The following is a 24,118-nucleotide window of genomic DNA, read 5'->3' as shown; positions in this document are numbered from 1 at the left end:
AGAAAAACCTCAACACACACAAAAAAGCTAAATACTTATTCAAAAAGTTGATAAAAATAAAATATATAGTTTTTTTTTTTTAAATATATAGTTTTAATTGTAAATCAGAAGGAAACTCTGAAATGTTTCCATGAGATATTCAAGAAATTGCAATCCCCTGGTGTGCCCCGGTGGCTCAGTATTGAGCATTTGACTCTTGATTTTAGCTCAGGTCATGATCTTAGGATGGTGAGATGGAGCCTCATGATGGGCTCCAGGTGCAGCGCAGAGTCTGCTTGTCCCTCTTCCTCTGCTCCTCCCCTTGCTCATGCTCTGTCCGTAAATAAATAAATAAATAAAATCTTAAAAAAGAAGAACTTGCCATCTTTTAAAAAAGATTTATTTGACAGAGAGAGAGAGAGAGAGAGAGAGCGCGCATGGGGGAGAGGACCAGGGAGAGAGAGTAGAGTCTTATGCAGACTCTCATGCTGAGCATGGAACCAGACATGGGACTCAATCCCATGACCCTTAGATCATGACCTGAGCCAAAACCAAGAGTCAATGGCTTAACCAACTATACCACCCAAGTGCCCCTGAAGGACACTATCTTTTGTCACCTTTAAATCTATTCATAAAAGAACAAAGAAAAATTTCAGATAAAAAATTACTGGAATATAAAACAGAAGTAAAAAACGGTATGCAATTAATCAATAGAAATTATTCTGACAAAAAATAAAAAAGATTTCAAATGCAGGAATTCACTAGAAGGAAGAGATACATTTCAAATAGATATATCTAGATACCAATATATACAAGAAGAGATACATTCAAATAGCATTGAATATGTTCTAGGATTGTCTGATAATCCAGTTAATGAGAGGAGGGAACTATATAAACACATTGAAAAAGGTTTTAAAGTTCTTCTTGATTTGACATAAAATGATTACTCTAAAAACATGATATAAAACTCATAATATGCCATTACAACAGGGACATCAAGGATGGGTAATAAGTGTCATTGATTAAAACAATATTTCAGATTAATTAGTGCACAAGGAAACTTTAAAGTCTAACAACCTGATAGTACTTTCTCCACGTTTGACAGCCATTCTAAAAATTTATGATGTTAACACAAAGCTGAAATATTTGCCTAAACTGTCAATAATACAAAGAAGTTTTTTAATCAACCAGAAGACTGAATTATCTTTCTACTTTTTATAGAAAATATTGAAAATCATTGTCACATGGAGAGGCAATTAAAAGTATACAGCCTGAACTGATGTGGCCAAAATGGAGAGACCCTACCAAATCTTTTTTTTTTTTTTTTTGAGCCTACCAAATCTTATCCCTCTGATGATTACAACTAAAATCTCTCTCTAGACAAAATTAAAAAAGCAACTATCTAGGGACTTTGAAAAGTAAAAAGCAGACAGATTGGGGAAGAGAGTCAAAACCTGGAGAAGTAAGCTGTATGGGGGTTAGCTTCCCAGTTTTTCCTCTTTTTGCTCATAGTCCTAAGCCAAGGGTGGGCCCCCGGCAGACCTGGGGCATCCATACAGCTAAAACTTGGGAGAAATATTTCCTGTCTAGAAGATCAAGAAAGAGGATCTCTGTGGGCCGGAGAATGTGGGAGTAATATTTTTTGTTTCACATTTCCCCTTTTTTATTGTTTGTGACTTAAAGAGGGTTGGCCTATGGTGGAGCTAAAGCAGTAGGTTTCCTATCCTTCTATCCTTCTGTTCAGAGGAGTTGAGAAAAGGGGCCTGAGGGCCAGAGAAGGTAGAAAGAACTCCTGATTTGGTAATCTTTTTTTTTTTCTCCTCCCTGCCTTGCCCCATGGGCGGCCCCAATTGTGAGAACTGTGCAGCAGCATGGGCATCTACAAATCCAAGAGGAATCCCATCTTTCAGGATGGAATATCAGTAGGAAGGACCTCTGTGGTCTGGAGAATGTGGGGGAAGTTTTGGAAGTGAGACTCGGAGAAGACGATCTCCAAATTCTGTGATAAACCAGCATAATGCCAGGCTCACTGCTGAGCTGCACATGTTGGTGAGCTGCTTTTACGCACAATATTTCTGGCAGCTAATATGTGGGTTTTTCCTCACACCAACCAACTATTCATCTCTCTGGACATCGGTTAGGTGTTCTACAATTCAATTCAATTCTGACACTACCTACCTGAACTTAGTGTCAGACTCCATAGATGTCAGGACTCAATCCCATAAGACTGCCATCACTTCAGATGCCATCCACAAGTATTGGGTCCCCGGGTTACCCACTCTTCTGTCTGACTTAGCTACAAATCTGGAGTTCCCACAACCTGCTTCTCTCAAGTTCAGTAATTTGTTCTGACAGCTTGTGGGGGGGTGCCTGGTGGCTCAGTTGGTTAAGCATCTGACTCTTGATTTCAGCTCAGGTTATGATCTTGGGGTTGTAAAATTGAGCCCTAGGTCGGGCTCCATGCTCAGTGTGGAGTCCACTTATCCCTTTGCCTTCACTCCTCTCTCTCAAATAAGTAAGTAAGGAAGTAAAATAAATAAAATCTTAAGAACTGCTTGTAGAACTTAGGAAAGTGGTTTACTTTCTATGACTAGTTTATTATAAATGATACAACTCAAGATCAGCCAAAAGGGAGAGATGCATAGGGCAAAGTATGGGGCAGAGGAGATAGCACAGAGATGCCATGCCACCCTCCCAGCACCTCCATCTGTTCATCCATCTGGAAGCTCTCTGAACCCTGCAGTTTAGGGGTTTTTATGGAGGTTTCATTATGTAGGCACGATTGATTAAATCACTGGCCATTGGTGATTAACTCAATCTCCAGTTCCTCCTCTCTCCTTAGAGGATGGGGAATAGGGCTGTAAGTTCTAAACCTCTATTCAATGTTTGGTTTTTCTGGTGACCAGCTCCCATCCTGAAGCTAGCTAGGAGCCTCACAGCCAAGAGTCACTCCATTAGCATGCCAAAATCACTCTTATAGAAGTTTTCTGTTTTTTTTTTTTTTTTTTTTTCTTATAGAAGTTTTCAAGGGTTTTAGTAGTTCTTTGCCAGGAACTAAGAACAAAAACAATATATATATATATATTTTTTTTTAATTTTACCACACTGGAACAGACCTAAAGTTACATAGCCAAAGCTTTGAGAATGGAACTACAAATCTCAAATCTCAGACTAATCTTTATGTGGTACATGAGACAAATATAAAAGAGCCCAGCAAATAAATTTAAAACCAAGCAATTGGGGGCACCCGGGTGCCTCACCCAGGTAAGTGTCAGACTCTTGATTTTGGCTCAGGTCATGATCTCAGGGTCATGAGATTGTGCCTGAGTCAGGCTCCATGCTGGGGGGAGTCTGCTTAAGGTTGTCTCTTCCTGGGCAGCCCTGGTGGCTCAGTGGTTTGGCACCACCTTCAGCCCAGGGCCTGATCCTGGAGATCTAGGATCGAGTCCCACATCGGGCTCCCTGTGTGGAGTCTGCTTCTCCCTCTGCCTGTGTCTCTGCTTCTTTCTCTGTCTCTCTCATGAATAAATAAAATCTTAAAAAAAAAGATTGTCTCTTCCTTTCCCTCAGCTCCTCCCCCATCTCTCTCTCTCTTAAAAAAAATCAATCAAAACAAAAAAACCTTGAGCTAACCTTGGAACCATCGCCTACAGGAGAGATGAAACTTGTATTCCAAACCTACACAGATTGGTTGAATGTTACCTAGAATTAGCCAGACTCTGAAGTTTGAGGGTATAGTTCTCCAGACTGCTAAGTCCACCAAAGACATCTGACACCAGTTGACAGTTCAAAGGGGTTCTCAGAATCACACTCAGATTTGATAATTCACTAGAACGACTCATAGAACTCACTGAGAGTTGTTATACTCACGGTTACAGTTTATTACAGGATTCAAGACTTGAAAATCAAGATTACTTATATCAACTCACTAAAGAAGAAAACTACATGATCATCTCAATAGACTCAGAGAAAGCATTTGCTGGCATTCAACATTTATTCATGACAAATACTTAAATTTAGAACTAAGAAGGTACTTAAAAATAGCTTTATTGAGATATAACTCACATAACATATAATTTATCTGTTGAAAGTGTATACAATTCCATGGTTGCAAGTATATTCACAGGATTGTGCAAACATCATCACAGTTAATTCTGGGACATTTTCATTATCCTCAAAAGAAACTCTGTACCCTTTAGTACTCACTCTAGTCCCAGGATCCCCTGGAAAGCACTAATTTGCTTTTGGTCTCTATGGATTTATCTACTCTGATCCACTCTGGGTATTTTATAGAAATAGAATAATACAATATGTGTCTTTTGTGACAGGCTCTTTTCACTTAGCATAATGTTTTCAGGCTTCCTCCATGTTGTTGAATGCATCAGCACCTCATTTCTTTTTCTAAAATTCTGGTAAAATTGGTACACCTGGGTGGCTCAGCAGTTGGGTGCCTGCCTTCAGCTCAGGTCATGATTCCGAGATCTGGGATGGAGTCCCGCATTAGGCTAGGATCAAGTTTCACATCGGGCTCCCTGTGAGGATCCTGCTTCTCCCTCTGCCTATGTCTCTGCCTCTCTCTTGAGTCTGTGTCTCTCATGAATAAATAAATCTAAAAAAAATAAAATTCTGGTAAAATATGCATAATATAATATTTACTACTTTCACCATTTTTTAAAAAGATTTTATTCATGAAAGACACACACACAGAGAGGCAGAGACACAGGCAGAGGGAGAAGCAGGCTCCACGCCAGGAGCCCGATGTGGGACTCGATCCCAGGTCCCTAGGATCACGCCTGGGGCCAAAGGCAGGCACCAAATCGCTGAGTCACCCAGGGATCCCCCCACTTTCATCATTTTTAAGTGTACATTTCAGTGGTAGTAAATATTTTCATGATGTTATGCAACTTTCACCATTATCCATTCTCTAAACTTAAAATAATTCTTTTTTTAAAGATTTTATTTATTTATTAAAGACACAGAGAATGAGAGAGACAGAGACAGAGGCAGAGGGAGAAGCAGGCTCCATGCAGGGATCCCGACGCAGGACTCGATCCCAGGTCTCCAGGATTACACCCTGGGCCAAAGGCAGCGCTAAACCGCTAAGCCACTGGGGCTGCCAAAACTTAAAATAATTCTAAACAGAAACTCTATAGCATTACTCAATTCTTCTTCCTAGCCCATGCTGACCATTGTTCTACATTCTGTCTCCATGAATTCACCTATTCTAGGTACATGATATAAATGGAATCATTCAGTACTTTTTAAAAAGTTTTATTTATGAAACACATACATACACACACACACACACACACAGAGAAAGAGAGAGAGAGAGAGAGACAGAGACACAGGCAGAGGGAGAAGCAGGCTCCACGCAGGGAGCCTGATGTGGGACTCGATCCTGTGTCTCCAAGATCAGGCCCTGGGCTGAAGCCTGCGCTAAACCGCTGAGCCACTCAGGCTGCCCCAGTATTTTTTTTTATCTGCCTTATTGCACTTAGCATTTCTTCAAGGCTGATCTGTTATAGCATTTATCAGAACTCAATTCCTTTTTAAGGCTGAATAATATTCCATTCCATGTATGTGCCACATTTTTCTTATGTATTCAACTGGTGATGAGCGCTTGGGTGGTTTTCCACTTTTTGGCTATGGAGAATAGTGGTGCTTTGAACATGGGCATACAAGTATCCATCTGAGCTCATGCTTTCCTTCTTATGGGTATATATATATACCTAGGAATAGTGATGATGTGTGTGTAATCTGGAGTGATAATAGCCATCTAGTAGGTGCAAGGTGGTATCCCATTGTGTTTTAATTTGTATTTTCCTAATGACTAGTGATGTTGAGCATCTTTTCATGCCTTATTTTTTTAATTTTTATTTATTTATGATAGTCACAGAGAGAGAAAGAGAGAGAGGCAGAGACATAGGCAGAGGGAGAAGCAGGCTCCATGCACCGGGAGCCTGATGTGGGATTTGATCCCGGGTCTCCAGGATCGCGCCCCGGGCCAAAGGCAGGCACCAAACCGCTGCACCACCCAGGGATCCCTCATGCTTTTTTTTGAAAAAATTTTTTAAAGTAATCTCTATACCCAGCATGGGGCTCAAAGTCACAACTTGGAGATCAGAAGTCACATATCTCCTGGTTGAGCCAGTCAGGCACCCCTGGACATTTGTATATGTTTTTTGGAAACATAACTATTTAAGACCTTAGACCCTTTTTTGAATTATGGTGCTCATCTTTTTTGTTCTTGAGTTTAGAGTTTATATTTTCCATACATTAAACCCTTAAAAGATACATAATGTACACTTTCTCCATTCTATGGGTTGTTTTTTCACTCCTTCGATATTGTACTTTGACATACAAAAGTTTTATATTTGGACCATAGGTTTTCTTCTAAGAGTTGCATAATTTTAACCCTTAAGTTCTTTGATCCATTCTGAGTTTTTGAATGTTGTACAAAGTGAGGGTCCAAAGGCAGCACTTCTTTAACCTGATATTTACAAAATACTTACACCTAATATACTAAAACTGAAAAAAAAATGCTTTTCCCTAAGATTGGGAACAAGATGAGGGTGTCTGCTTTTACTATCCCTATTTGATAATGTGCTACAGGTATTAGATAGTGCAAGAAGACAAGAAACATAAAAGAAAAAAATACAGACTATAAAGGAAGAAATAAAACTCTGTTTCAACTATGTGATTTTCTGCATAGAAAATCCCAAGGAATTTATCAAAAGTTCCTATACCTCCTAAATCATTTTAGAAAATTCACATGATAGATCAACAAAAGTAATAGAAATTTTATTTCCACTTATCACCAACAAATATTTGGAAATTAAAATGTAAAGCATAGTATCATTTATAATAGTACCAAAACAATGAAATAAATCTAACAAAAATATGCAGAACCTGTATTTTAAAAATTATAAAATACTGAAAGAAATCAAAGACATAAATAAATGGAAAGAAATACTACATCCATGGATTGGAAGATTCAATATTGTTAATACATCAATTTCCCACAAACTGATCTATACATTTAATGCAATCCTTTTTAAAAAATAGTTGTAGAGGTTGTTTTTGAATAAGCATTCCAGGGGATCAGGTGGGGCAGAGATTCAGCTTTGCTCCATTAGGCAAATCACTATTTAATGCAATCTTTTTTTTTTATTTTTTTTATTTATGATAGTCACACAGAGAGAGAGAGAGAGAGGCAGAGACACAGGCAGAGGGAGAAGCAGGCTCCATGCACCAGGAACCTGACGTGGGATTCGATCCCGGGTCTCCAGGATCGTGTTTTGGGCCAAAGGCAGGCGCCAAGCCGCTGCGCCACCAAGGGATCCCTATTTAATGCAATCCTAATAAAAATCCCAGTAAGATTTTTCTAGAAATTGCAGATTTAAAATTTCATATAGAACTAGGATAGCTGAAACAATTGGGAAAAAAAAAAACAAACAAAATTGGAGGACTCACACCATCTGACTTACTATAAAGGGATAGTAGTCAAGATGGGTGTGGCAATTAGAAATATAGAAGGTGGATCAATGGTAAAGAGTAGTCAACCCAGAAACAGACTGACAAATATATAGTGAATTGATTCTTGATGAGATTCCAAAGATAATTTACTAGAAAAAAGGATAATCTTTTCAATCTTTGGTGCCAAAACAGTTTGACATATATATGCAAAGAAAATTAAGAAAATGAATTTTACCTCATACTTTACACTGTATACAAAATTATTCATGATGGATCATAGACCTAAAAGCAAAACCTTAAGGCATAAAACGCATAGATGAAAACATTGGAGAAAATCTTTGTGATCTTGGGTTAAAGATTTCTTCGGTATGATACCAAAGGTGTAACCCATAAGAAAAAAAATTCCTTTCATCAAAATTAAGAACTTTTGTTGGTCTTTGACAGACAGTTGGGAAAATGAATAGACAAGTCATAGACTGGAGAAATATTCGAAAATCACATTTGTGGGGTGGCTGGGTTGCTCAGTCAGTTAAGTGTCTGCCTTCTACTGAGGTCATGATCCCGGCGTTCTGGGATTGAGCCCTGCTTCAGGCTCCCTGCTCAGCGAGGGGTCTGCTTCTCCCTTTCCCGTGCTTGTGCTTTCTCTCTCAGATAAATAAAATCTTAAAAAAAAATCACATATTTGAAAATGAACAATATCTAGAATTTATAAAGAATATTCAAGACTCAATAAAAAGAGAATACCATTAAAAATGGGTAATTCCTTGACTATGACCTATTTGGGGAATATAGAAAAGTCTGTACAGCTGCCATGTCCACAAGGTAGTTCCTGGAAATGGTTTGAGCCCTGAATACACTATATAGGAAGTTGGTCTTGCAGGAAAATATTGGGTCTGAGTTCCGTATTGCTATAGCATCAGGACTCTTCTAGAATATATGCATATAAAGAAAAAACAAGTGCTTTTGAATATATCTTCTGAAGTGAAGTGAAGTTCCTGCTACAGTAGAACCCCAAAATATCCTTAAACTTTTTTTTTTTTTTAAGATTTTGACAGAGAGCACCAGCCAACAGGAGAGGAACGGGGAGAGGCATATTCCCCGTTGAGCATGGAGCTCAACTCAGGGCTTTATCCGGGAGCCCTGAGATCATGACCCTAGCTGAAGGCAGACACTTAACTGACTGAACCACCCAGGCGCCCCTCCTTAAATTAAATTAAATTCTTTATGTTGTTCACAATTCAGCTGCATTTAGATTTACACGGGGTTTTATTTATATATTCCATCTGTTATAGATGGAATAATACGGCTTGGATGAGAGGTTTGGTTCAGTATCTACTGTTTGGGAAAATTAGCTCAAGTTTTATAAGAAATGAAATGAGTTGTATTTGCCAATCGTCTAATTTCAGAGGTTTGTCAAGGAAATCTATCCTACATTCTTTCTCATGCAGTGCTTCATGTCTCACAGCTGCAAGTCTTTCCCTCCATCTTCATCTTCATTTTCCCTCCTTCATTTCTTAGAACTTTTTCATTTCTCTCATCTTTCTATTCTTCCTTCAAACTTTTGCAATCTTCTTTCTCCCCACAAATTCCTGACATTTTCCAATTCTCTTGTTTTTTTCTATACCCAGTTTTCCTTTGGTAGTCACTTTATAAATCACGACTTAATATTTTTCCTGTTAGCTACTGCTTACACGTTTTATTAAGCTCCTGAGAGCAGAAAATTTGTCTTCCAATATTTTTTTGCTTTGTAAAACACCTTGTACTCTTATGACTCCTATTAACAATAAATCTCAGTATAAGTTAGCTAATGTTACATCTTCTTTATGTGTAAGCTTTAAGTGCATAAGAGCGAAGACTCAAGTTTCACCAGCTATGATTTGTCATGTGTATCATTAACTTTTAGGTAGCATTAGAATGCCACCTTTTGGAATTACCGGGCACCAAGACAAGAATTTATTTTAAACCACTTAGTTTATATATATTTTGTTCCAGAACAAGCAAAATAATTTTTTTCCATTCTAAGAAAATGCTCCTCTCTTTTTCAATAATTAGATTGAACTCACATGGAATTGTCTACGTGCCAGGATACCTGTTCTAGTCTTAAATCATGTTTTTCAGAACAAATGGTCTCTGGAATGATGTATTATTGATAATTGGAATCTTTATTATTAGACTTGGTAAGTGTATCAAAAGATATTGATATTTCCCAAGTTATTTCACACCAGCCTAGACTTTATTCCCTTCTTTTATTGGAACATGGGAACCACACTTAGCACACATTTACTTTAGAAAAGTGTGATGAACAAGTCTCACTCTGAAGTGAGCAGTTGAGGTGCACCTGCTATTCATTCTGCTGTACCCCGAGCTCTTGGCTTTTGGTGCTGTGCTTTCCCTGATTTGTTGTTGTCCCATTCCTCCCAAGTACTATTTATTTTGTCTACCAAACCCACCTTCAGGAGGTAGCTGAGAGTCCTTCCAGGGCCACCTCTCTCTTGGACACATTTAGTCTGGATTCTAGAAGGTGAAACAATCTCGGCCACAGGATTCGAAGCTGTGACCTTCCTCGTATCATTATCAAGGCTTACTTGAAGATCCACCAAAAATATTTTGCTTAATGAGAAAGGTGTGTATTAGCTTTCTTTTGATGCCATAAAACGTTACAACTTTAGCATCTCAACTTTCATTTATTCTCTCACTGTTCTGTAAGTCAGAAATCCAGGCACACTGTGACTCAGCTGGTCCTCTGCTCTGGGTTTTACAAGGTTGAAATCAAGGGATCAGCAGGTGTGTACCTTTCTGGAGACTCAACAGAGAATTTGTTTCTAGGTTCACTCAGGGTGTTGACAGAATTCACTTCCGTGTAGGTGCAGGACTGGGTTCTCAGGTGGCTTGCCAGCTGCCAGCCAGGAGGCATTCTCAGAATCTGGAGCCGGCCTACATTCCTTGGCTCATGCATCTTTTCCTCCATTTGCAAAGTCAGCCACAACAGGTCAAATCTTTCTTCTGCTCAGAATCTCTGACCTCCCCTTCTGCCTCATCTTTTGCCTCAGCTTCCCTTTTCTGCCAAATCTGATTCCACCTAGAGAAATTTCCCTTTGCAAGGGCTCAAGTTGTTAGATCGGACCCACCTAGGTTATTCAGGATAATTTTTCTTAATCTCTACACTCAGTGTGGGGCTTGAACTCATGACTCTGAGATCAATCTGAGATCAAGAGTCAGATGCTCTACCAACTGCGCCAGCCAGGTGCCCCTATTTAGAATAATTTATAACTTTAATTATGTCTGTAAATGTCTTTCACAGCAGTACCTGGGTTAGTGTTTTAATAACCAGGGGATGGGAATTTTGGAGGGCCGTTTAGAATTCTGCCCGCTGTAAGGTACAAGACCTGTATGATGAAAGGACTATTTTTGGAGAATGTGTAAAGACACTTGCACAAATATGGAGTTATACTATAGTCCAGGAAGGAAAGGCTCATGTGGAAGGAATTAATATACACAACTAAAGAAATTTTTATAAAAATCTCAATGGTATTTTGGGGGTGGGTGTTTCTTGATAATCTGATTTCAAAGAAAGGAAGAATGAATAAAAATGACATAGGGGTAGGAAAAAAAGTATATCCCCCAATTCATTTTATGAGGCTAATTAATATAACTTTTATGCCAACCCAAAGAAGGATATCACCAGAAAGAAAAACCACAGATCGATTTTATTCTTTCTCATCTATTGGTTGGTGTCTCACAGTAGCAATTCTTTTCCTGTCTTTCAGTGTTTTCCTCTTTCCTCAGTCCTTAAATATGAGATCTTCTCAGATCTTAAACAGCAGGGATATACAAAAAAATAAAATAGACCGTGGAACAGAATATCAAAGTCAGAAACAAACCAACACATAAGTGACTACTTACTTGGTTTATGACCAAGGTAGCACTGCAGGGTAGGGTAGAGAGGACCACCTGTCATTAAGTGGTGACAGTTTATTTTTCCACACTGAGGGTGGGGGTAAGGGAATGGGGACAATAGGTGCCTCTCTTTCTCCATTAATAAAAAAGTTGATTTTAGGTCTGCTTAGGAGTAGGATGTATCTCTTAAATGGGATACAGACACCACTACTTATAGAGGAAAAGTGATAAATTTGACTCCATTAAGAATTTTTCATCAAGAGACATTAAGAGAGTGAAAAAGGAAGTCAGAATTGAAAAAAAAAATTTGTAGCACAGGTAATCAACTATAGGCGTGTTTCCACATTATGTAATCAATTAATAGAAATCAGTAAGAAAAAGACAAAGAACCCAAAATAAAAATGGGAAAGCACCTGAGCTTATAAGCCAGTGCTTATATGAAAAGAGGCTATTCTTCACTAAAGTAAGGAAATGCATAACAGTAGCACAGTAAGTATTACATATCCATTGGATTGGCAAAAATTAAAATGTTGGACGACTCAAGTGTTGATGAGGATGGGAAGCAAAAGAAATGTTATATGTTATTGTTGGTTATATAAACTGGTAGAGTTTATTTAGCATGGCCTTGAAAAGCTAAAAATAAACATGTTCTATGAATCAGGACTTCCATGCCAAGGTAAAGACGCTATAGAAATCTGTGTTTATACACTCCAGGATAAACATACACACACAACATGCACACAGACACACGCAGACAGCAGCATTGTTTATAATAGCTCAAAGCTAGAAATAGCCTAAATCCATGGAGTAGATAAATTATATTTCCATGTAATATAGTAGCCTACAGCAATGAAAATAGACACGTCTACATGGGTGAATCTTAAAACATAACCTTGATCAAAACAATTCAAGACATGAAAAAAACTTACCCTATGATTCTATTTACGTAGGAGTTCAAAAATAGGCATAAGGTGTATTTTTAAAGAATGAGTAGTTAGGCAGAAAGAACATGAAGAAAAGCAAGAAAGTGAATATGCTAATAAACACCATAGTGGTTATCTGCAGGCATTTGGGGGTTATAAGGGAACAGGTTCATTGGGGCCTTTTAGGGTATTGGTATTTTGACCCAGTGGGATCACATGAGTGTTTGGGTTATAGTCTTTAAGTAGTACCCTTCTTTTTTATGAGCTTTTCTGTTTGCTCTATTTCCCATCACAAAAAATAACTCCAATCTTCTTTCTTCCCCATACTTCCTGATTCTTCCTCTGGTGAGAAGCATCTATAGTGCCTCATAGAGACTTAGAGTTGTTACAGCAAGACAACAAAGAGAACCATGTAGTCTTCAAAAACGAAAATACTTCCAAAGTAGGTTCTCAAGAATAAAAAAAGCTCTGACAAGAGTAAAACATAGCATTTGACCCTATATCCTTTCTAGTCCTGCCTGGCCAGATTAGCTAAAAAACCCCCACAAAAAAACAAAAAACGAACCCCTGAATTGGGAGGAGTATATGCAGCATAATTCTGAAGAAGGCTGGGCAGGGGTGGGCAGGGAAGGATGGGTTTGATGGCAGTGGTGGAAAAAGAGCAGTGTGGTGCCTGGGCAGCTCAGTTGGTTGAGCGTCTCACTCTTGATTTTGGCTCAGGTCATGATCTCAGGGTTGTGGAATGGAGCCCTGCATCAGGCTCCACCAGGTTTGAGATTCTCTCTCTCCTTCTGCCCCTCCCCCTACTTGCTCTAAGTAATAGTAATTACAAATTATCATTAATAGATTTTGTTTGAGAGAGGATGTATGAGCGGGAGTGAGGGGGTGAGAGGCAGACAGAGAGGAACAAGCAGACTCCCTACTGAACAGAGAGCCTGACATGGGGCTTGATCCCAAGACCCTGGGATCATGGTCTGAGCTGAAGGAAGATGCTTTTTTTTAATTTATTTAAAAAAAAATTTTTTTAAATATTTTATTTATTCATAGAGATGCAGAGACAGAGAGAGAGGCAGAGACACAGGCAGAGGGAGAAGCAGGCACTATGCAGAGAGCCTGACATGGGACTCAATCCAGGATCTCCAGGATCACGCCCTGGGCTGCAGGCAGCACTAAACTGCTGCGCCACCGGGGCTGCCCTGAAGGAAGATGCTTAACTGAACCACCCAGCTGCCTCTAAAATCTTAAAAAAAAAAAAAAAAAAAAAAAGAGCATCAGAGTTGGTGGAGTGCCATTTTGGTAGACACTGCAGGAAGCCTGGCCTAGGAGCAGGAAAGCTGTTATTCCGTGAATCACTTGGGACAGAAGCCTGCAAGGGCTGTCTGCTTCTACATATGTGTCATCTAGCAAAGAACACTAGCTGTCCTTGGAACTGCCTGGTGGAGAGCCTAGGACACCTGTCAGAGATGGAGGGTGAAATCTTAGAGCACCTGGTACTGTAGTATCTCCCTCCTTCCATTCCTTTCATCCCCTTTACCTCTAGGGACTTACTTTTTAAAAATATTTTGAGACAGAGAGCAAGAGAGACCATGAGCTAGGGGAGAGGCAGATGGAGGAGAGCCAGACTCCCACTGATGCAGGGCTCGATCCCAGGACTCAGGGATCATGATCCAAACCAAAGGCAGATGCTTAACCGACTGAGCCACCCAGGTCCCCCAACCCATAGGGTTTTTAGTATGCAAGGCCCTAGACCTTGTATTTTAATAAGCGCCTTGGTAACTCTTATGCAGGTGGCCTTTGGCACTGAGTAGCATTGCTCAGAGAAACTCCCTGGCAAGAATCACCAGAGGCACTTGTTAAAAATCCAAATTTCTGGGCTCCATACCAGACATGTGGAATCAGAATCTCCAGGGAAGGGGCCTGAGAATTTGTTTTTTTAACCAAGTCCCAAGTGATTCACAGGGAATTCTGGGGAAGAATTTTAAAGACTTCCACTTTTAATTTTGTTTTTTTCCATAGTGTATTTAAAAGCAAAATGTTTATAATAGTTTTTTTTTTGCATTTTGATAAAAAGTAGGTACCTTGTTGTAAAGATTACAAACTGTAAAATATTTTTTTCCCTCTATACATATCCTCTTCTTGAAGTCACCAAAACATCTTAAACTCAACATGTTCAAGTTGAAATCCCCATCTTCCTTCAAAACCAACTCTATTCCAGTGTTCCCCATATCTCATTGATAGCATTACTATCCACCCACCATGCCTGATCCCATCATCTCAGACTCCTTTTTCTTCAATTCCCAGTTCATCCCACTGATGTGGCAAACAAAAGCAGAAGAAAAATTAAGTTTCCTTACTACTTACAGCCCATTGAAACAGGCAGGGTGACCTTCCTCTGGGAGCTCAGCTGCCTCAGTGTTGGCACTTTGCTAAAGGCAATCTTAGCCCCCGCCCCAAGATCCTGTGTGTATACTTTATACAGAAATTCCTTTGGAAGCTTCCTTTATCTCTACCCCTCAACATATATGTTAGCAATCATACTCCAAGCATATGGCCCAATGATACACACCTGAAGGATCTCATGACTGAGTTTTTACTAAACAGTAATAACCTTTTCCTAACAATAGCTAGCCCCCTCAGAGTCCTGGAAACCTTGTTTCCAAAATACCTTGGAGGCTTGTGCTGTCTGTCCTTAATGCCCTCCCAACTTGAAAGTATATAATCAGCTATGACTCACAACCCCCCTGCGGCTCTTTCTGCCCATGGGTCCTGTCCCCATCCTTTAATAAAACCACCTTTTTGGTGGTCTGAAGATGTGTCAAGTTCTTTCTTGACCATTTGCTCCTAACCCCAACATTTCCAGATCACCCACCATATCTGAATCCATCCATCACCTAAATCTCCCATGTTACTTCCCAAATTGTTCCATTTCTCCCACTTGTCTCCATCTCCTTATTCCCAGCCCGATCCATTTGAAATACCACTAAATACCACCTGGGGACCCTAATTGGCTCTATTCATATTCTCACACTACAGTTGGAATGAACTTTTCAAAACACAGATATGATAGTTAAATCCCCTCTCTGCTTCTCAAGAAGATACAGGTTCTCAGTATGGCCAACAATGTCTGGTCTCCAGCGTACTGTGAACTCTGTATGGTCTACGTTCTAGCCACATTGGTCCTCTGTTCCTCAGGCTTGCAGTGTTCCCCTCTGACAAAAGGTCTTTACGCGTGATGTTCCCGGTTTCCATTTCTCCTTTTTTCAGTATCTCATTTTTCAGGTTTCCATTCCAGTAGGACCTCCTTTAGGGAGATTTCTCTCACCTTTCTGACCAGGTCAGTGAATGACCCTATTGTAAGCTCTCATAGCAACTATTTCTTGCAGCTTTCATTTATTCCTTTGAATAAATGTGGTTTTACTTATTTGTTGAATTAGACCTTTTAGCATTCCTTTGACTAGTTTATTTCCTTTGTCATCTTCTCTGGTGCTTTTCTGATTTCACTTCCTTAGAATCTATCACAGGAGAAATTTAGGATTAGTAGGCAATAATTCTTCAATATTTGGACTCGGCTAAAGCACCACCTTCACTGGCTTTCCCATACCCCTTCTGGCTGCTGTTGCCTTATCCTTCTCCAATCTCTTGAACACTTGCCTTTATCATGGTTATTTACCCTATTATTTTTGTGTGTTTTCTTGAAGGTTTCTCTCACTAGTGTCAGTTACTTTAGGACAGCTGTTTTATTTATCTGTATGTGTACATAGGGTCTTGTCCTCGAGAAATATTTGGTCTTCTCTTACTGTGCCTGACAAACTCTTACCAGGTAGTGGTATAGTGTTACCTTCAGCAATATATGTAATATTTCTAATCAATTTCCTCATTTCTAAAATGATACTTACCTTAAGAAGTTGTTTGGTTAAAAGAGTTAGTGATTCCATACATCTCACCCTCCAAGTGTCTCCTCTTCCAGAGTAATTATCTATGGAATTTTGTCTCAGGATCAGGTTTTTGGGATGCCTGGCACCTGGCTAGTTCTTGTCTTCTCCCTCCTGTTTTTTTCCCCTTTACAACAGACCTTGATGGCCCAGTTAAAACTAGAGAACAAAATCAGTAGCAACTGGTAAACATTTCTTTCCTGTTCTCTTAGGAAAATATATTCCTGAGGTGAGGAGATATGTTTTGCATTAACTTCACAGGCCTTTTAAAAATATATACTTCGAAAGAGCAAAGGATGAAAAATGAAATGGTTAAATTTCTGTAATCAAAATAGATGAAATGTTTCTATTCATATTTTCTTCGATAGATTTTTTTTTTTTAAACAAGGCCAAGGGGATTCACAGGGAATTCTGGGATACAGAATTTCAATCTATAAAACTCTTCTATTTTCTACTAGACCCAGAGTGCACAAGTAAACTCTGGTTCCCTTGCCTTCGTCCTTTCAAGCTTACACAGCTGTAACGAAAGATTCTAACAGTGAGGACAATCTCACCTCACAGCGAATCACCTGGTAGCTTCCGGTACCCTATGCTCGGCTTCGTCAAAGTTTCCATGTAGCGCCTTAAAGCAATGACAGACACTCACGGATGCATTATTTTAAAACTCGGATGTAACTAAACAGAATAGAAAAATATCCCGTGAAAAATGTTTGCACAAGCAAGTCACGGAGGTAAGCCACTACCAAAGCTTTTGCTTGCTTTTCACCCCTTCTGCACGGTTACCTCACGCGGGTTCACGTTATCTCTGGCTATTTAGACTGGTCACGTGCAGTGGACTAGGAAACGCTTTCAAATCTGAGGTGAACGCAGCCCGTGTGTGTGTGTGGGGTCATCCGTGGGCCCGGAGATCAGGACCTGGGAAGGGCGTATTCGCGAGGTGAGAGTTTTAAGAGAGAAAACTCGGCCTCTGTGACCTCCACGGGTTTGAGAACAACATCCTCCGGCGTGTGAAGCTCACCCCCCACGGGTGAGGTCAGCGTCCTGTCATCAAAATGACCCTTTTTGACGTTCAGCAGTGACGAAGGCCTCCGGCACTCAGTCTGCTGGATTTTCTCCACGGGCTCGTGTGGGGAGCGGGCCTTGGCTGCGCTGTGAGGTAGGGTTAAGTTCCTCCGCTGCCGGCCGCGGGAGGCTGACCCTGGGGCTCTTCAGGGCCGAGTCCTTTCCAGACGCAGCCATCTGCACCCTCAACCCCACCCGTCCCTCTCGCGGCGACCTAGCACCCCCCCTCCCCCCCCCCAAGGGTCAATTTCGGGGTTTTCTTTCTCCAGTGAGAGTTGGCAGAACAGGCTTCAAAAGAACGAGAGGAGGCCGAGGAAAAGAAGTAGCCGTGCCGGTAAGCCTCCCAATCAATGGCAGTCCCCCCCCCCCGCCCCGCCCCGAGATGCGACGACGAGCCCCCTACCGAGCCGCGGAAGCCCCAGGGCCGGCGTCCTCCGCCAACCGCCCGAGCGGCCCGCCCCAACTGCCCGCCCCCGGCGCAGTCACGTGACCGGGGAGCGGCGCGCGCCGGCCGTGGCGCTGATTGGCCGGCGGCGGGAGCGCGGGGTTTGATGGGAAGGAGTTGGCCGGGCCCACCGCTCTGTCAGTGGCGGCTGCCGCCTGCTGCGGAGACGGGCTGCGCGGTGGCGCCGAAGCTGGCAGACGTGGACGCAAGCGCCGGGCTTTGCCCGCTTCCTGCAGGTAAACCGTCGGAGTGAGGGCGGCAGGGAGGGCTCGGCGGAGGGGAAGCGCGCTGAGCCTTCCGCTGGGGCACGGGCTCCCGGGTTCCCCGCCCGCCTCTGCCCGGCGCGCCCGCCCCGGTGCCTGGTGGCCTAGGAGCTCCGCGGAGGTGGCGGGTCCCGGGCTCGCGCCGCGCCGCGCGCCGAGCAGCCTCGCCTCCTGCTGCCTCTGATTTCCCAGGGCCAGGGGCGACCCTGGAGTAACCGGGAGCCCGTTCGGCCACCTCCCCCCTCCACCCCCCGCGTGTCCTCGGGGAGTCCGGGGTGGGGAGGTGGCCGGGTGGAGCAGAGCATCGGCTCTTCGGCCGGCCCGTGTCAAGGCGGGGGGTCAGGAGGTTCGACGCTGAGCTGTCGCTGAGTGTTGTGTGTCCGTCTCTTTTTTTGCCCCCCCTCCGAGTTGTGCGGAGGCGCCACGAATTGGACAGATCGGGAGGACCGAAAACTGTCAGTGTCATGCTGGTCGGCCCAGGCATGTGGGCGTGGATTACGTGCTGCTTGCAGGAGCCTCTCCACCGACGTTGTCCTTGTTTGAGGGAAGGTGGGCGGTGTAAGGGGTGGAGGGAGCGAGGTTGCCGGGGTGACCGAGGCTCGGCCCGGGGGGGAAGAGCAGATCTGAACTGTTATCAATAGTTTTAATTCTTCGGCGTGCCTGGCTTGGCTCTCGGTTTGGAGGAGCCGTGCGACTCTTGGCCTGGGGGTTGTGAGTTCTGGCTGCATTGGATATGGAGATGACTTAAAAGGAAAATAAAAATCTTAAAAAAAATTAGTTTGATTCTTTAATATTGTGTATGGAGATTGAGAAAGTTGGGATCACTGAACTCAGTTTTGCTGATGGTGCCCTCATGGTAATAAAACTGGTGACTCACTGAGTTTTTTCCATGTTCCGCCTTTTCCCAGTTGGCTTCTGGTTTATGTCAATTGTTTTCTATCTCTCTGGCCTGCGTGTCACCATCAACCTAAGTGACCCTGTTCAGCAGCAGCGTGTGGCAGGCGAGCAAGCTTGGCTTCAGGCATAGGTTCGGACTGGCAGGGAGTGCTCATCCCTTGTTCTCAGCAGCCCCCGTGGTTCCATTTTTGGAGGAAGTTGATCTTAAACACGTTTTTAAAAACAAAAGTGGTGCATTTAAAATCAGAATTTTTTTAAAAAAAGATTTTATTTATTTATTCATAGACACACACACACACACACAGATAAAATTAGAATTTTGTTTCTGTCACCTAAGATCCGCCCAACACTCTTTATAAGCTTAGTGTTTATATATTATTAACTTGACAAATAATATAAGCAGTTATAGAGCTATCCGCAAGGTATGATTTAATATAGAGATCTTTCTACCGAAATAGTCATTTCTTGGTAGTGTTTAGTTCAGATTGAACATCAGCTTACCATGAAGATCAGCTTTAGCATATAATAAAAGTGCTTATAGAGGTGTACTTCTTTTCAGTAATTTTATTTTTGAGCAATAAATGTGGTGGTTTGGGATATTTCAAAATTGCCTTTTTGGCTAGAATATTTGAAAGAATTCTGGAGCAAAATCACTTTTAATTTTAAATTGAAGAGTACATTATAGAGCCTCTAAAAGGCCTGCAAGAACATTTTAATGGAAGAGTCTGAAGAATATTTTGTTTTTATTTTTTAATACTAGAGCAAATGAGGGCAATACAATTTCAGTTAAAATACAAATTGTAATTTATTTTTCCAAATTTAAAATTATGAAAATGGGTACTTTCTGAGAAGTTAGGTGTATGAGTAGTATTGTCTGCACTACATGTGCTTTCTGATAATAGTAATAATAATAATGGCTATAATTTATTATGTGCTCACTACTTGTTGGACACTGTGCCAAGTAATATATAATTTCATTTAGTTCATACAGCAGTTCTGTGAAGTGTTAAGTTTTTTCACCACTACATAAATGTGGAAACTGAGGTTAGAGAGTTTAATTTACCCAAGATCGCATTGCTGGTATGCAGCAGAGGCATATTTTGATCCAGACCTTTTTGACTCCATTATTCTATTTTTTTAAAAAGTTTTTATTTTAGAGAGAGAGAGTGGGGTGGAGGAGTGGGTTAGGAGCAGAGGAAGACAGAATCTTAAGCAGACTCCATACTGAGTGGCCCCACAGGGGCTTGATCTCATAACACTGAGATCATGACCTAGCTAAACCAAGAGTCAGATACTCAACTGACTGCACCACTCAGTGCCCCTCTATTATTTTAGTATGACTTGAAATGAGCTGAAAATTTAAGAACGACATGACCCAAGATTTTAAATTCTGACCCCCAAACCTGAGTGTGAATATCAGTCAATAGGAAACATTGAAATAATGTGGTGGGCATTATTATTTGTTGAAAACACGGTAGATGCATCCAGCTCTTAAGGTCATGTCAGGTCCCGTTGTAATATCAGAGTGGAAAGACTGTACACATTCATGGAAGAGCTCTTGGGGACAAGCCACTTGAGATTGAGCAATCTGTCCACTCAAGGGCATACACTGATTTATGCTTCAGAGAGAAATGCTAGTTATTTGCTTCCCATATATTTTGCGTGTGTTAGAAGAGATGGACTAGGAAATGGCAATGACCACAGCAGTAAAAACAGTTTGTATTGAGAAATTAGTTATGTGTGGGGCACTGCTGAATTATCTCATTTAAGGCTTTCAACATTTAGAAGGTCCTTAACTATCCCTCTTTTGAAGATGAAGATAATGAATAACTGAGAGGTTAAGTAACTTATTTGCCCAAGGTTTCATAGTAAGTAATGGGCCACAGGAATTGGAGTTGAGATGTTTGTGTCAAGGAGGGTAAAAGTGTTTGAACATAGAAGAGGTATGAAATTAAAGCTATGTAGAAAAGTTGATTAATTTTGTTATGCTTTCATATCTCTTGGAAAGTACTACCATTACATGAGTATTAATAGCAAATCAGTTTCTTTGAACAAATACTGGAATTTGGAATTTTAGGAAAATTACTGGAACAATGAGGGTTAGCTCGTTCTTTGATTAGAGCCTGAAAGCATGGATAGGCATTTAATGACTGTTTACCCTAATGTTGTTTTAGAGGACAAATTTTAAAGCATAATACCCTGCTTCAGGGATCTTAAAGGTTAAGCATAGTTTGTTTCATTAACATCAAAACAAGTCTCCAAGCAAATAATTGATGTCAACATTGATATTAATTGCAATATTATGCATATATTTCATATTACATTTAAAAAGTGATGTGCAATGGACAAGTAAAGGCAGTGCTTGCAGACTTCCAGTCTGCCACTAGCTGAAGCTAGCTGCCAAAATGATTTGGCAAATCATTTAGCTTCTCTTCCATGCAGATTTAAGCATTCAGATTTAATCAAAGGAAGGAACTGGGCCACATGATACACTGTACCAACACTGTCTCTTGTGTTTATAACTTACTTTCCACTTCGGTAGCTCTGTTTACCAGCTATTTGAGAATGTCAGAGGTGTTTTCATGTATTTATATGTAAATATTCCAATCTTATTTATATAAAGCAGACTTTATTTCTGATTTTGTGTTATTGGGAATAACTACTTCATAAAAAAAATCAAAACTAAAATACTGTGTCTGGCTATGCTACTTAATATTTCTGGGACCAAATTACTTCATTTCCCTAGCCTCAGTTTCTGACATTTATAAAATAGGATGATAGTAGTATCTAAATGAAATTCATGTAAAGCATTTGTTTTAGGGCCTACCAGAGATAAAGTATTTATCAAATATTTAACTGGTATCTTTATTGCTGTCATTACTTTTTTTAAATGTTATTTAAAAAATTATTTATTTATGCATTTTTAAAAAAGATTTATTATTTATTTATTCATAAAAGACAGAGAGAGAGGCAGAGACACAGGCAGAGGGAGAAGCAGGCTCCATGCAGGGAGCCCGATGTGGGAGTCGATCCCGGGACTCCAGGATCGCGCCCTGGGCCAAAGGCAGGCGCCAAACCGCTGAGCCACCCAGGGTTCCCCTATGCATTTATTTTTAAGTAATCTCTACCCCCAACATGTGGCTTGAGCTCACGACCCCAAGATCAAGAGTCCCATGCTCTATCAACTGAGCCAGCCAGGTACCCCCGTTGTTATCTTTAAATTATAAGAATTCTGAATTGTGATGGCTACAAACTTAACTCAGAGGCATATAAATGTTACAAACCAAAATGTGTAGGTCAGTTGTGTTCAAAACACTGTGCTAGACACTATACAATTAGGGAACTACTATATACTTTGAAAGTACCAAGTTAATGATTTGTATAAATCCTCCCTACCCAGTCACCTTTCTTGGTGAGTATTTTTAGCATCTTAAAACCTTAAGATAGGTTTAGAGACCTATTTGATGTTTTAACTAAGAAATTATACTTCTATTCATTAAAGTTCCTGGATTTCCTACAATTGCATCTTAGAAATTTGAATACTGACTTAATATTGAAGGATTAATAGTACTTAGGTTGCAACTTAATTGTGGCTTGTAACATTCATTTATAAACACCAGAATTTTTTAGGATAGCTTATAGGTATTTCTGGTCCTAGAAATCACTTTGTATGTGGAAATATTTTATAATATGGATCTTTGTTACTTCTCTAATCGAGAAAGTCCAAGATGGTATGCCTAATGCTAATTCCAATCTGTGACTAGTGTTGCAGAGTAGATGTATTTACTTGGTACTGGTGTCATTTTTGATTGCATTAATGGTTTAAAAAAATGTGAGAATTATCACCTTTTTTGTGTGTGGGAGGAAGTAGTTTTATACACGGACAGTATGTAACTATTCCTGGTAAAAATATGTAAATTTGAAAGTATACTTTCACTATTTCAGGTTAAAAGAATAAGAACTTATATAATTATTGACTAATAAATTGATTTAGAATCTAAGATGGCTGATAACATTTTCATCCATATAGTAATATAATACATTTGAGAGTCATAGAGAAACAACTAAAAGAAGGACACAGCTAGCTGACATACACAGCTAGCTGACATGAAGGTCAGTTGACTTGAGGGACTTAGACACAATTTCAGAGAGAAATGTTTATTTGGGTATTGGAACAGTAGTGAACAGATTAGAAGTCTGAAGATAGCTTCGTGTTTTTTTGTTTGCTTTTTTTTTTTCTAATTAGAGAGGCAGAGGAAGAGGAAGAGAGAGAATCCCAAGCAGGCTCCACACCCAGCATAGAGTCCAACTCAGGGCTCTGTCTCACAACCCTGAGATCATGATCCAAGCTGAAATAGATGTTCAGCCCACTGAGCCACCCAGGTGTCCTTTAAGATAGTGTAGCTTTGACTCATGCACCCTGAAGATAGAGTAGCTTTGAGTCATGTTTTTTCCGAGCTATTGGGCAAATCACTGAACGTCTTTTCTCTTAATTTTCTTATCTGTAAAATGGTAACAATGAAGGCTATCCTGTGAAAAGTGCTGATATATTAAGTTTAATTTACAGAAAAGAAAATTAAAGCTCAGAAGCATTAAATGACTTGCACAAGGTCTATTGGTTTTCTGTTACTTTTAAAATATTATTCTAAACATTGTAAAACACCCCTAATTCCAAATAACTAGTTTAGTTGAGAGACAGCTGAATGATAGATATGTTGTATCTAAGCATGTAGAATGAAAGTAGTACAGTAAAACTTTTCTTAGGACATTAGGGGACCTACTTGAAAGAACAGTAAGTTGCAAAGCAATAAGAATATATACTGTTAAAATGCCTTGTCATTTAAAAGCCTTTCTAGCTTTATTTTCACTTTTAAATATGTACTGGTGTGGAAGAAGGGATTTGTTGAGGGGTAGACTCTGTCTCAAGAATATCTGAACTAAAATTCCATGTAAGTGGAGTTCAAATAAATTAATATTTTATAGTATTTTTAGGCAGTATTGCAACATCTACGTTTTATACTGGGTATAGTATGTATTTAACCTAAAAATTTTAAATACTTGCTTTATTTCTAGCTGTGAATTCCTTTGGACGATTGATGATATTTATCATTGTGCCCAGTTTCTACACATAAAAGATGGGTGGATTATTTTCTCGATGGAGGGTAAGTTAGTTTTCTTTACAGCCAGTTCTTAGTCAAATATAAAGTGTCACATAAACCTACTTGTAAAAGTCTCCTTTGTGGT

At 40.3% G+C, this 24,118-nt stretch overlaps 1 protein-coding gene and 1 long non-coding RNA gene across 13 annotated transcripts in view; one reads left to right on the top strand and one right to left on the bottom strand.

Annotated features, from left to right (window-relative positions):
- Window positions 1-17,131, bottom strand: part of LOC112668141 (uncharacterized) — a 46,645-nt gene extending 29,514 nt beyond the window's left edge. For 3 of the 7 annotated variants that reach the window (XR_003141505.3, XR_003141507.3, XR_003141504.3), the window contains exon 1: window positions 16,172-17,019. This is a non-coding gene — a long non-coding RNA (uncharacterized LOC112668141). Of the gene's footprint in view, window positions 1-8,464; window positions 11,268-11,926; window positions 15,788-16,171 lie in introns of those variants that run through there. The other 4 variants (XR_003141506.3, XR_003141502.3, XR_003141508.3 and 1 more) reach the window with 4 other exon arrangements.
- Window positions 17,054-24,118, top strand: part of LNPK (lunapark, ER junction formation factor) — a 78,470-nt gene continuing 71,405 nt past the window's right edge. For 2 of the 6 annotated variants that reach the window (XM_049106078.1, XM_049106079.1), the window contains exons 1-3: window positions 17,268-17,363; window positions 17,539-17,603; window positions 23,948-24,036. In XM_049106078.1, coding sequence (XP_048962035.1) covers window positions 24,010-24,036 — 27 coding nt within the window. In that variant the 5' untranslated portion in view covers window positions 17,268-17,363; window positions 17,539-17,603; window positions 23,948-24,009. Of the gene's footprint in view, window positions 17,145-17,267; window positions 17,364-17,538; window positions 17,604-17,792; window positions 17,951-23,947; window positions 24,037-24,118 lie in introns of those variants that run through there. The other 4 variants (XM_049106077.1, XM_025460271.3, XM_049106076.1 and 1 more) reach the window with 3 other exon arrangements.

This window comes from Canis lupus, chromosome 36, assembly GCF_003254725.2.
Source record: "Canis lupus dingo isolate Sandy chromosome 36, ASM325472v2, whole genome shotgun sequence".
Lineage (NCBI taxonomy): Eukaryota > Metazoa > Chordata > Mammalia > Carnivora > Canidae > Canis > Canis lupus.
Note: the sequence above shows the minus strand (reverse complement) of the source record. Positions and strands in the feature narration are given on the sequence as shown.